The sequence below is a fragment of the Buteo buteo genome, chromosome 5 (genome assembly GCF_964188355.1).
Source record: "Buteo buteo chromosome 5, bButBut1.hap1.1, whole genome shotgun sequence".
Lineage (NCBI taxonomy): Eukaryota > Metazoa > Chordata > Aves > Accipitriformes > Accipitridae > Buteo > Buteo buteo.
In genome coordinates, this window is record NC_134175.1 from 51,756,947 (window position 1) to 51,769,088 (window position 12,142).

General features: G+C 39.6%; 1 protein-coding gene across 1 annotated transcript in view; it reads left to right on the plus strand.

The window, feature by feature from the left end:
• Positions 1-12,142, plus strand: part of KIF5C (kinesin family member 5C) — an 87,429-nt gene that overhangs the window by 68,225 nt on the left and 7,062 nt on the right. Inside the window, exons 17-25 of the mRNA XM_075028985.1 lie at positions 701-818; positions 1,918-1,994; positions 3,362-3,471; positions 4,303-4,404; positions 5,057-5,117; positions 7,349-7,420; positions 8,231-8,335; positions 10,499-10,715; positions 11,727-11,840. Coding sequence (XP_074885086.1) covers positions 701-818; positions 1,918-1,994; positions 3,362-3,471; positions 4,303-4,404; positions 5,057-5,117; positions 7,349-7,420; positions 8,231-8,335; positions 10,499-10,715; positions 11,727-11,833 — 969 coding nt within the window. The 3' untranslated portion in view covers positions 11,834-11,840. The remainder of the gene's footprint in view (positions 1-700; positions 819-1,917; positions 1,995-3,361; positions 3,472-4,302; positions 4,405-5,056; positions 5,118-7,348; positions 7,421-8,230; positions 8,336-10,498; positions 10,716-11,726; positions 11,841-12,142) is intronic.

Consider the following 12,142-nt stretch of genomic DNA (forward strand, 5'->3'; position numbering starts at 1 on the left):
TGTGCTCTTCCTTCCTTGAGACCTCGGTGCCAGGAGGGTCTGAACTATTTTAGTTCCTGCTAAGGATTACTGCTCTTTAAGTCTGATCTTTACAGTAGCACCAAGCCAGAGGTCTCAACCCCTCTTTGCCAAGGTGAACTTTAAGAACAGTGAACCACAAGTGCTTCAGTGGCCTTATTAATAGGATGTAATAATTCCCAGAGAATATCTTAATTTTATCCCCAAATTAGAAAATTTTAATTCGATTTTTGATGTTTTCATTATGTTCTTCACTATTTGCTATTTAAACATAAGCCCTTCTAGTTCAAAAGGATGTTAGCAAGAAGCAAGTCATCAGGATGGCTGCGGAAAGGCGATCTGAGCTTCTTCCAGGAAGCCACCTCAGAAGCCTAGTGTTCAGCTGGTTTTAGAAAGCTGCTGCTGTTTGTTTAGCACCAAGTCATGAGCTTCCAGTGACGTTTTAGAATTACTACCTGTGCTGTTCAGTATATGTCTTGGGCTACTAAGTGTGACCTTTAAATATGCAGTCTGTTTTGATCTGTTAGCTCCTTCTCAGATCTTTTGCTGTATTTTCTCCTAGCCATCAGCTCTGGATATGGAGAGCTTTCTATTTTTCCTCCTTTATGTAGGACAGTACCTGAAGTCCTAGGTAACAAGCTGTGGTACTCACATCTCATTGCTATTCCCCTTGTCTTTAAAGCACGAAGCAAAGATCAAGTCCCTTACAGACTACATGCAAAATATGGAGCAGAAGAGAAGGCAGCTGGAAGAGTCACAGGACTCTCTCAATGAAGAACTTGCGAAGTTGCGTGCTCAAGGTACAACACTGGGTCTTGTGGTCATTATTTCTTTTACCAACTATACCTTAGATAATTCAGTATTGGCTGAAGTATTCTATGTACAGTAGTCCTACAACATTTTATTGTCCGCTTAGTATTTTGCAGTGAAGACATAAAATTGTGATGCAGAATATTTAACACATTGCACTTCCTTGTAATACATTACGCTTCAGATAAAACCAGAATTATCCCTTTCAGCCTAGTCCATTCACAAAATACAGAGAAACTTAATTTTTCAAAAGAATCAAAAACTTTATGACAAGCTTCACCTTGTGCCTTAATGATGTGAGAGATAAAAAAAAAAAAACAACAAATATTTTAGCCATAGAGCACCAATCGATCTTGCTATATCTGTATTCTCTAAAATTCTTGGATATATGTCTAATTTCAGTTGTCCCTCTGGCAAGTGCCCTGCCCCATTCAAATAAAGCTGCTTCCCTTAGGGTCAAGTAAAAGGTGCGTCTTTCCTAGCTCCTATATAGGATCCAGCTGACTTCCTTTTAAGAATTGCTGTTTTTTCCCCTTCTGATTTAATGTGGAAAATGTGTATCAAAAGCAGTTCTTGTAGCATTGCTAAGCTCCTGGTTTATATAAAATTACAATGTGACCTAGTAGCCTAAACCTTATTCCAGATTTCTGCACAAGGAATCTTCTCTGACTCTGGGAGCAGCAGGTGGTGACAAGACTTTTTTTTTTAACATTTCCTGCATTTTTAGAATAGAATTTTTATTCTCTCTCCTGATCTTCCTACCCCCTCATAAGAAATGACCTGGTTCTAGAGGCAGCATTTCCCAGCAGAAAGTGAAAGGAGACGAGGGTAGGTTGGAAAGGTGCTGGGTGGGCTGAAAACAGAATGTGGCCTGTTAGTAAATGAAAAGGGGGTTTGGGCAGCATGGTCATAGCTTGGGTACTGCAAACCATGGCTGTTTCTGCCCCTCCAAAGCTGTGTCCCCTGATCCTGTTGCCCTCTGCAAAATGAGGAACTGGGGTTTTGTTTTTGGTTTTTTTTTTAAATGGCTGGACGTAGCACGTCCTGGAACTGCACGGTTAATACTCAATTCTCTCCAACTTTAAACAGAAAAAATGCATGAAGTGAGTTTCAAGGATAAGGAGAAGGAGCATCTGACCCGGCTTCAGGACGCTGAGGAGATGAAGGTAGTATGGTGTGCTGCAATTTTAGAGGGCATATCTCAGTGAGATCATTTGTTAAGCTGATAATTAGGGTGTAATTTTGTCTTCCTGTACACGTTGTATGCTTTTAGAAAACACTTCCAGCCTCTGTCAGAATTGCTGGCCTCTATTAGAAAACCTGTAATTGAGCGACCTTTGCAATGTGAAATTAGAGAACTTGCTAGTATTGAGGTTGTTGACCGGATGATGGAAAAAAGTAAGTTATAGTCTGAACATCTGAGGTGAGCGTGTCTTCTGAGACCAGTTTGTAAGCTGAGCCAACTTCAAAGAGTAGAGAGGTTCAGTGGACTGTGTTTGCTGAATTGGAGATGCCTGGGTTCCTCAAATCACACAAACGGAGAGCCAAAATATAAGACCCAGTATATCGCGTCCATAGTTGAGAACAATTTTGTTATATATGATTGAAAAATGATATTGATTCATCTCGAAGTTACTCTAATTTTTTGCTGGTGGATCTCTGCTGAAAGTCAGTTTGCTGAGTAGTGAATCAGGCTACTGGGGTTAATATAATTAAGTTACTAAAAATTTTATAAAAGAAGAGGCCACTTTCCCAAATAATTTGGCAAGAATTCTGACTATTTCCTAGAAATAATAATGAAATCTAAACCTGTTTTCTGGTATTTTCTTCTTCCTTTGGAATGCGAAGAAGTGTTAGGCAATAACATGTGAGTTATGTTTCTGATGGGGTTGTAAATTGCAGAAAAGGAAAAATACAATTTTACAAGTATAGTGATAGAGGTTTGTCAACTTCAGAACTTTTACTTCCATTATAAAAAGTTAAGGTTATTAAAACAGTTGTACAGTTATGCCTTACAAGTGGAAGAAAAATGCAAATCTTTTATTAGCAATCTAAAGAGATGCACTGAGTTTTTCTTACTACTTGAGATATATCTAATCCTAGAATTTAAATAACAGGGCTGTGGATAAACAATTCTCAGGGAGGGGGAGGGTGTTTCGGGTTTTACTTCTGTCACAGGTGTAGCTGTACACATATTTTCCTCGTGAATAAACAGGTGAAATAATAGGGCTGGTAAAAACAGTGTCATTCTTGACACTTGATATGCTAAGGCCCTGGCTTTCACATGCGGTAGTTTTTGCAAGAAAATGAGTAGAAATTGGTGTGCATCTGTTGCTAAAAACTGTCTGCATTAAATGCTTGGATGAGTAGTTGCACAGTTTTGTAGTCATAGAAAGATATACCAGCAGATTCCTGAATTAATGTGATTTGATAAGCTTCACTCAAATCCAGAAAGATAGGTTGATTTAGCTGGCACATAAGAAGGAAGCTTAGCTGTGCGTTACTTGATTTCTCTGGTTTTTGTACTCTGCAGAAGGCACTGGAGCAGCAGATGGAGAGTCACAGGGAAGCCCACCAGAAGCAGCTGTCCAGGCTGAGGGATGAAATTGAAGAGAAGCAGAAAATAATTGATGAAATCAGAGAGTATGTTCACTCACTCCATTACTTTCTCTGTTCCTGGCCTGTTCTGTGATGCTGTAGGGATGTTTTGGGGTTGGTTTTGTTAGTTTTAATTGATGTCTGTGTTTTTCGGTGTCTTAGAGAAAGTAGTGTCTGTACATGCAACAGCCAAACCTCTAATTATTTTGCAGGGTGGATTATAGTACCTAGTGCTTTATTGTGGAACTTTAACAAGTCCATAAAATTATAGAGAGGAAAAAGAAAGAGTAATGTTACACCTGCAGGTCAGTAGGCAAGAGAAGCTTGGAGGAGAACAGATTTTAAAAGATAGAGGTTTTGAAGGCCTCTTATAGCAATTAGTCCTGCCACAGACTTTCTGAGAGTCTAGGGGACTCAAACGTGTCCCATTTTCATACACTTACTATTTCTTCCTGACACAGCAAGGTAACACTGTTAGTCAGATACTTCAGCACTTGAAAAATGGAGTTCTTTGCTCCCGTACTCTTCTTTTTGTCAGTGTTCATAAAATCTAGGTGATCCTGATGTAGTGTTCATTCTTTCATCATATTTATTGTGTGACCAAAGACTAATAATGGAGGAATGAGAAGCATTGGGAAGTGGGACAGAAAGATTGCAAGAACAGTTTGTGTCGTTTTAGATAAAGGAAGCAAGCCACTGAATTTAATTCTCCAATATTTTAAAATATTCTTTATGCTTAATTTCTTCAGAATTTTTCAGTAGCAAGTTACAGCTTTATTTTCTGTGTCTTAACCCCATTTTGTTTATGGAGATTTACCCACCCTTGTTTATGGGGTTCAGGACTAAGCTGTACTGACTTTTTCTTTCTCATTTTAGTATGAATCAGAAGCTGCAACTGGAACAAGAGAAACTGAGTGCTGATTACGATAAGTTAAAAATTGAGGACCAGGAAAGAGAAATGAAACTGGAAAAGCTCATGTAAGTCAACAGTTTTCTTACCTGGTGTCCCTAAATATAGTGTCTCTTAATGCATCCACAGGAAATGTGCTAGCGACAGGCATTTGTGTTGAAATATTCACACTGAAAATATCATTTCAGTAACAAAGCCAACATGCAGTACTAGTAAATGATTATCAATTACTCCATATTTTTTTATCATAGGCTTTTCAGTTGTGGGTTTGATACTTGCCAAAAAAGATTTTGTTAGAGCTCTGATTTTATGAAATATCATGGCAAGTGTTAAATCCCTCATTCCTTAATGCACAGCAAAAACAAACAAGAAAGATGTTGGGGGCTTGGGGTGGGTTTTTTTGTTTGTGGGGGTTTTTTTTGTTGGGTTTTGGTTTTTTTGGTTTTGTTTTTTAAATAATAAATCAGATGTCTGAGTAAAAGCCTTTCCTGGAAATCAGAGAGAAAAATTTCATGTGTGGATACAAAAAATGGAGATGGTGGCTTAGTATTCCATGTGAGAAAGCTGCATATTTGGAACACTCGAAAGCGTAATTACAGATGCAAAGAAATGTACAATTTGCTCACATCTGCAGATGTTCTACTCAAACTGAATGTTGATTGATTCTCTTGGTTTGACTTCAATATTTTTGATTTGTGTTTAATGTTGTGATCTTTCTAGACTGCTTAATGATAAAAGGGAACAAGCAAGAGAAGATCTTAAGGGGCTGGAGGAAACAGTGGTATGTCTTAATTACATTTTATTGAGCTTTTTTCCCCTAGGTCTTCATCACTGATGTGTTACCAAACACTGGTGTCTGGGCCCAAGGAAATGACCAATTTATATCATAATAGGCTAAATTTGTGCATTTCGCCAAATCATGAAATTGAATTTTAAAATTTAAGGTTAAATACAATTATTGTTGCCTCCTGTGAATAAGCTACCAAGGATAAATCTACCAGTACTCTTTGTTTTGCTGTCCTTGTTCCTTCAAATCACCTGAAATAATCAGCGTACTGAACAGTACAGCTACAATTAGGTGATAAGTACCTACCTCTAACTTGACCAGTGTAGAAGCTTACAGAGACATATGATATTGTGCATGCAATGTTGAAAATGCAGTCTATGATGGATGACGTCAGTCGTGAAGCTGTTGCTGCACAGTTTTGTTGGTGGCTACATTTTTATCTGTCTGTAAAAATATGCAAGCTTTCTCAAAGATCTCAGAAGCTGGTCAAAACCATAGCTGGTTTAGGAGCACCATACAGTGATTTTTGCTAGTGTTAACATGGTTATTAACTCAAACCCAGCATTTTCTCCTCTGTGTGATGCTTTAAAAATTAAGCTTATAGTGGCTTCTGGACCCATTGGAGTTCAGTACAAATAAAAATCCAAAGCTGAACTATTCAGGTCCTTTCAGCTTTGGCTCCTGATGGCTCCCCCAGACATAAGCCTTGTTAAAATAAACTCCTGCAAGGGAGAGATGTAACCAACATTTCTGATATAAACTGTACTCGTCAGATACTTACAGAGCTTGCATGTAGACTTGATTTGCCCTGTATGCCAAATGAGTAAGGCACCTGGAAATCAGAGTTATGCAGTACCATACAGTCAGCTTGCAGAAACCCAGATATTTTTTTTTTAATTTATGAATAAGCAACTTTGAACTACCTTATATTAAAATTTTGTTCAGAGTTTTGTTAGAGTTTTAATAATTACTGCAGCAGGAATTAAACATCAAGCGTAGCGAATTACAGGAAAACATGAGCCATCAAAGGCCAAATGGTTGCTCATCCCTGCCCGTTGGTATGGGGAGACATCAGGCTCCATGGGCATTGCATGCCATTTGGATGATGACTTTGAGAAGGAAGGGATGAAGAACAGTCTTGGTGGGACCACAGCGGCTGCCTTTGCTTTGGCTCGTTCTCCTTCCCAGTGCTGGGCTGGTGAGGAAGCAGAAGAAGGGGTCCCGTGGGAGGGGGTGACAGGGTGGAGGCAGCACCCCAAACAGAACGGGAGCTCTTGGGGAGGTGTCTGCTCTGCACCCATGTGTGACGTAGCATGGCACCTGGTGCCTCTTCTGGGTACCCCATCACACATACATAAATAAGCTGTGCTTGTAATGTATGGTTTCTAGTAGCCTGTGAAGGAAGTTTTTCCTTTTTGGTTTCCAGTCGGTTTTGCCTTTTTCCTTTGAGAGATAAAGATAAAAATTTCAAGCTCAAAAGCTTGTCATCGTGGTGGAGCTTATTGAGCAATTTGTTTAAATTCCAGTATGTGAGTGGATAAGCAGAAAATGGAAAAGCTAAGGTTGCTGTTATCAACTTTGGAAAGACGGTTCTCTTCAGTATGGCTTTGGTGCGGTATGGGGTTGGGGTGAGCTACCTATCCACATAGTTTCCTTTCTTGCAAATGGATTAGTGCTTCTGTCCTTCTGGGAGTAGGTGCAGGGTTGCCACTTCTTGTGTCACACCTCCAGTCTGGAGTAAGGTGACTGTTTTGCTGAGCCTGAGAAGTTGATGTGTATAAAAAAAGCTGGGAAAGCCTGGATTTTTGCCAAAACTTAAAAAGCACTTAAACATCTTAAGTGCCTGTGAGTAAGCATTCAGAGCGGGACCAATGCGTTTGCCAGAGAGTGAATCCAGAGCTCTTTCACGTCACTGGATGTCTGTAACCGTGGCCAATTTGTGAGACTTCAGCTTTCTGCTGTTGTTTCCCCACCCCCTAAGACAGAGTCAACATATTTTCAGAAGTAGCTTTGGTGTGGTGAACACCTTGGGAGGTGCAAGAGCCCTTCCATGGGGAACAGCATGGGTGCTGCCTATACCTACGGGCAGGTACATCTCTATAAGTAAATCATAAATGAAGTCATATTATCAACTCAAATCTGAGGAGAATTTTTACACTGGAGTATCTACTATCTCTTACTAGTTTGTGCTTTTTTTTTTTTTTTTTTAATTATTTTGATTCCAGGCAAGAGAACTTCAGACTCTTCACAACCTACGCAAACTGTTTGTCCAAGATCTCACCACCCGTGTTAAAAAAGTAAGACTATACTCTTTTAAACCAAAGTCTCTTTTTTGCAGTATTCTTGTGATTTGCTGGAAGCTTTTAGTGCATGTTGTTACAAGATGGGATATTGTCTTTCAATAACAGTGAGTAATAAGATTAAAACTGTTCTGATATTCTTTAGCTTTTATTTGGTCCTAATGTGTTAAGGGCAAATCTTGGTGGTTAAGCAAAATGAACCAATCCAGTTCAGTTCAGTTACAAAACTAATTCTCAAAGACTGTATTAATGGGTGTCAGAAATGATTCAGTATAACTTCCACTAACTTATGCGACACTGAATGCTGCGGCCCTTTCTTTTTATGGACTTGTGACTAGTCAGCCTTTTTCTGGCAAAATTATTATTTGGCAGAAATTAAGGTACTTTTAACTGTTGAAGAAGAGTCAGAAGCTGCATAATTTGCAAGACTTTTTAGTCCTTTAGAGTAGTTTTGAGGAAGAGTTTTTATACTCTTTTTTTTTTTTTTTTTTTCTTATAAGGTTGAAAACCTATATTGCATAAAAATGTCTCCCAGGAGTGGAAAAAAGAGGGAAAAGGGGTTTTCCCCACTAAAATCTATGATCTTCATATTCAGAATACCCCTATAATTGTTAAATAAGAATAGTTTATTTTTTGCGTAGTGGGAAATGTGCCTCTTAAATATCAAATGAATAGGTAAAATAAATTCTCTTTAATTTGGGGCTCTGGAAGACTTTTCTGCCTTTGGGAAGCTTAAATTCACAAAAGACCTGAGATTCCTCTTGAGTTTCTGCCTGGCTTTGCTGAACTCTGCAACTCTCTGTGCAGAGCGTTGAACTTGACAGCGACGACGGAGGTGGAAGTGCTGCACAGAAGCAGAAAATTTCCTTTCTTGAGAACAACCTGGAACAGCTTACAAAGGTTCACAAACAGGTAGGGTCTCCGCTTCCTTCCTTCTCTGCTCTTCTCCTTCCTTTTCTCCTCTCCTTCCAAAAAAAATAATATACTTTTTTATGTTTAAAAGGATAATTTCTGAAGGTAACATGTACTGTCTGAGGAAATAGTACCTATAGTTCTCAACTAAAATTCTTGGCATTGGGAGTTGGTGTTAGAGCTGCTTTTCCCACTACCCATACTTCTCATGAATGTGTTAAATAAACAATTATTTTTTCTGTGAAAATAGACTCTAGCAGTTTTGGCAGGACTAATTGTCACTGTATTGGTGGAACGCATTATTGCCTTGTGTGCTGATAGCTGATTTCTAGATGGATTGTGTATCCCCCAGTTTTGACTCCTGGCCTAAAGCTACTTCGTGGCACCTTTGGAGGTGACTTGAGTGGAGGCAACCAGCAGAACATGAAAGCAAAGAAATAGAGGTTTTCTGTGCAGCTTAAGGGCTGGTGCCTCCTCGGGATGCTGAGATTGGTTATTTCTGGGCATGTCCATCTGTCTCCTCCCTCTTTCATGGAGCTGCCATTTCCTTTGGAATTCTGCTGTACAGAGAGACGAGGGCTACGGAGAGCCCTTCACCCTAGGTACCCACCGTGCAAGTGGGGGGTGGAGGGGATGTGTAGTAGGCAAGTGTTTTGGGTATACGTCAAGGAGAGAACTTTACCTTCTGCTTACGGGAAGTGTGTATATAGCAGTGGTGTGCCTATATATCTAGGGAGCACCTCACTAGGCAAAACTGGATTATTTCTGCCAATAAGCAAGCTTCCACCCTCTTGTTAGATGTCAGTATTTTTGAACTGCATCCCACTGCAAGTGCAAAATAGTAAAGATGCTTTTGATTTCATTTTTTAACAGTGACATAACATTTCCCAGTGCAGTTTTCTGAAACTGTTACTAGTGAGACACAGCACTGTCCGAGATTGGCTTTATTTATTCCTGTGGAAGTGCCAAAAAAGCAAGCAGTGCAGGATCATGACAAGTGTCCGCTAAGGTTCAGTGTTTTGAGATTCCCAGGGAACAGATGGTTTAAAGACCTAGTTTCTAAATGTGGAAATGGGGACATGTTAGGAGTGTTTTTCCTTTTACTGATTTGCCTGTTTTGCACTCAGTTCATGCATCTGCTGGGTTTTCAGATACGGATTTTTATAGCTCTCATTAGCGTATATTTACTCAAAACCGAGTAGAAGTCCATGTCTCATAAGAAACTTAGAGGAAAAAATGACATTGGACTTGACCTGAATGTGGTGTCATCCTGCTTTTATTTCATATCGTAACTATTTCTTAGAACAAGGGTTCAACACTTGTAGAAAAAGCTCATTGTGACAATTTTTTTTTTAGCTTTGTTTGTGTTTTTCTTCTGGCACTAAGCCTGGACTAGCAGGTGTAAAACATTTTGATTGTCAAACAACGTGTGAATGTTAGTACATGCTGTTGCTTTACTGTATTATTAATGTGGTAGTTAAACCACTTTTTTTCCCTTCACTCCAGGAAAGGGAGAGTCACTCCTTTGGAACAGTTTTGTGTTGACTTCTAGTACTGGTATAATCTGTTCAGTAGAATTTGTACTGGATTTTCTAACTGTTTGCATCAGTTTTTTATTTATCAAAAAATCAATCCTCTCTTGGCTGTTGTTGCATGTAAAGTTAGATGTTACTCTGATAATTGACAGACCTTGCTCAGGTTCATATTTAACTGAGGAAGTGCATGAATTCAAAATTGCATATAATCATCACATTTATAGCTACAGGCTTTAAGTGACGTCTTAGCGATGTTTGAGGCATTAAAGTTTCCAATTTTCCCATATGCTTGAGTAGGGAACAAGTAGGTAAGCATGCCATAACCATTGGAGATGATGAATTTTTGATGATACCCAGTGTTGTCCATAAGCCATAGTTAAGCATTGCAGTTTTGAAATAATGAGGTGATCAAGTATTTGCAAAATGCTGAACATTTCTGCGTTCTGAAGAAATGCACAGTTTCTGCCACAGCTGCTCTTAAAGTCTAGAAAAGCAAGTATGGTAGTAGAGTGCCCTGCCATATCAGGCTTTGTCCTGGAGCCCTTGCCCTTCAGGATAAGATCTATGAGATTTTGTTGAATAGAATAAACTTTCTCATAGGATATTTTTTAAATTTCTTTTCTCGCAGTTGGTACGTGATAATGCAGATCTTCGTTGTGAGCTTCCTAAGCTGGAAAAACGACTTAGAGCTACGGCAGAGAGAGTTAAGGCCCTGGAGAGCGCACTGAAGGAGGCCAAGGAGAACGCCATGCGAGATCGCAAACGGTACCAGCAGGAGGTAGATCGCATTAAGGAGGCTGTGAGAGCCAAAAACATGGCACGGAGAGCACACTCTGCTCAAATTGGTAAGGACATGGAGCTAAAGGGTTAGTGGTTGCTCACGTACTTCATGGTTGGTCTGTTTGCTCATGTTTAAATAGAGAGAGCTTTGAAAGCAGCAGTCCAGGGCAAACCACAGGGTCTGCTTCTCCTCTGCTGCACAGAAATCTTCAAAGACTTCACTTTTTAATAGAATCTGCCCCACCTAAAGTTTAAAGTGCCTCTGCTATTTAACTCAGTAAATAAATGGCATAATGGGTCTTGTGTGCCCTTCTAGTGACCTGAAAACTTGTCTCTTTAAATCAATCTCTCACTTTCTTCCTCCCCCACATACTCTCCTTCTGCACTTGCTTTCTTTCCTTGCCTGTCTGGACCTTGTCGCTTCCTCTCTTTTTCCCTGATTACTCCTCCTTGTGATTTAATTCGGGCTGTGTAGAGTCAAAAATCTTCCTATATAATTCAAATGCTTGATATATCTTTGTGGTGTAATCTGAATGTGTGCATACAATCAAATGGTGTTTAAAATGGGGCAATTTTTTGAATTATTTGTTGTAATCGATAAAGTAGAAGGATAATGTTTTGGATGGTGATGCTAATACTGGTGTCTTAAAACCTGAGAGAGAATTAGGCAGCACACAATATTTCCTGCTGTATGCTACCTCTTGTAGAAAGCTATCGACAGCTTTGTCTCAGCATCTTCTGGAATTATTTAAATAGTCAAATTGGACATAGGAAGTACATCACTGACCACCAAGTGGGTCATGACTTCCCTCTGTTGTATAGACAGTCCATAACCTTTGCAGAGATGAGGGGCATGCATGGGATGGTTCAACAGCTCTGTCACAAGCAGAAAATGGGTGTATTTGTTGTTGGCCGAGGTAAAGGAATGCTGTGTTCCACAGAGCTAGGTTACAGACTGCTCTGCCAAGCACGGCTCCTTGTTTGGAAACAATGGGGTTGGTACTAGAGGAGGAGGTGAGGTAGAAAACATTGTGAAAGCTAAACGTCATCTTTGGTTTCCTACTTTTATTCTGCAGCCAAGCCCATCCGCCCTGGTCATTACCCAGCGTCTTCTCCGACAGCTGTCCATGCCATCCGAGGGGGAGGGATGTCAAACTCCAGCTACTATCACAACACCAAATAGACGAGAAGTAAGACCAAAGTAACTTACTCATCTGTTCTTTCACCAATCACCCAGTTTTCTTACATTTCAGACTTGCTTTTAGAAGACCCACAGTCTTTTTTCCCTAGCTTTAGTAGGAGTTGTTTGCTAATAATTTAACTGTGAAAATTAGTAATTGAAGTGAGGAGTGCCTTGTTAGAATGCTTTGCAAGCTGCTGATGAGAGTTTTTATTTTAATGACTTATCACTTAAAACTCTTCTAATAAACTAAAATGCTCTGGTAAAGCTGTACTGAAATTCACACCAAGAGGTGTGAAACTCATGTAGTAA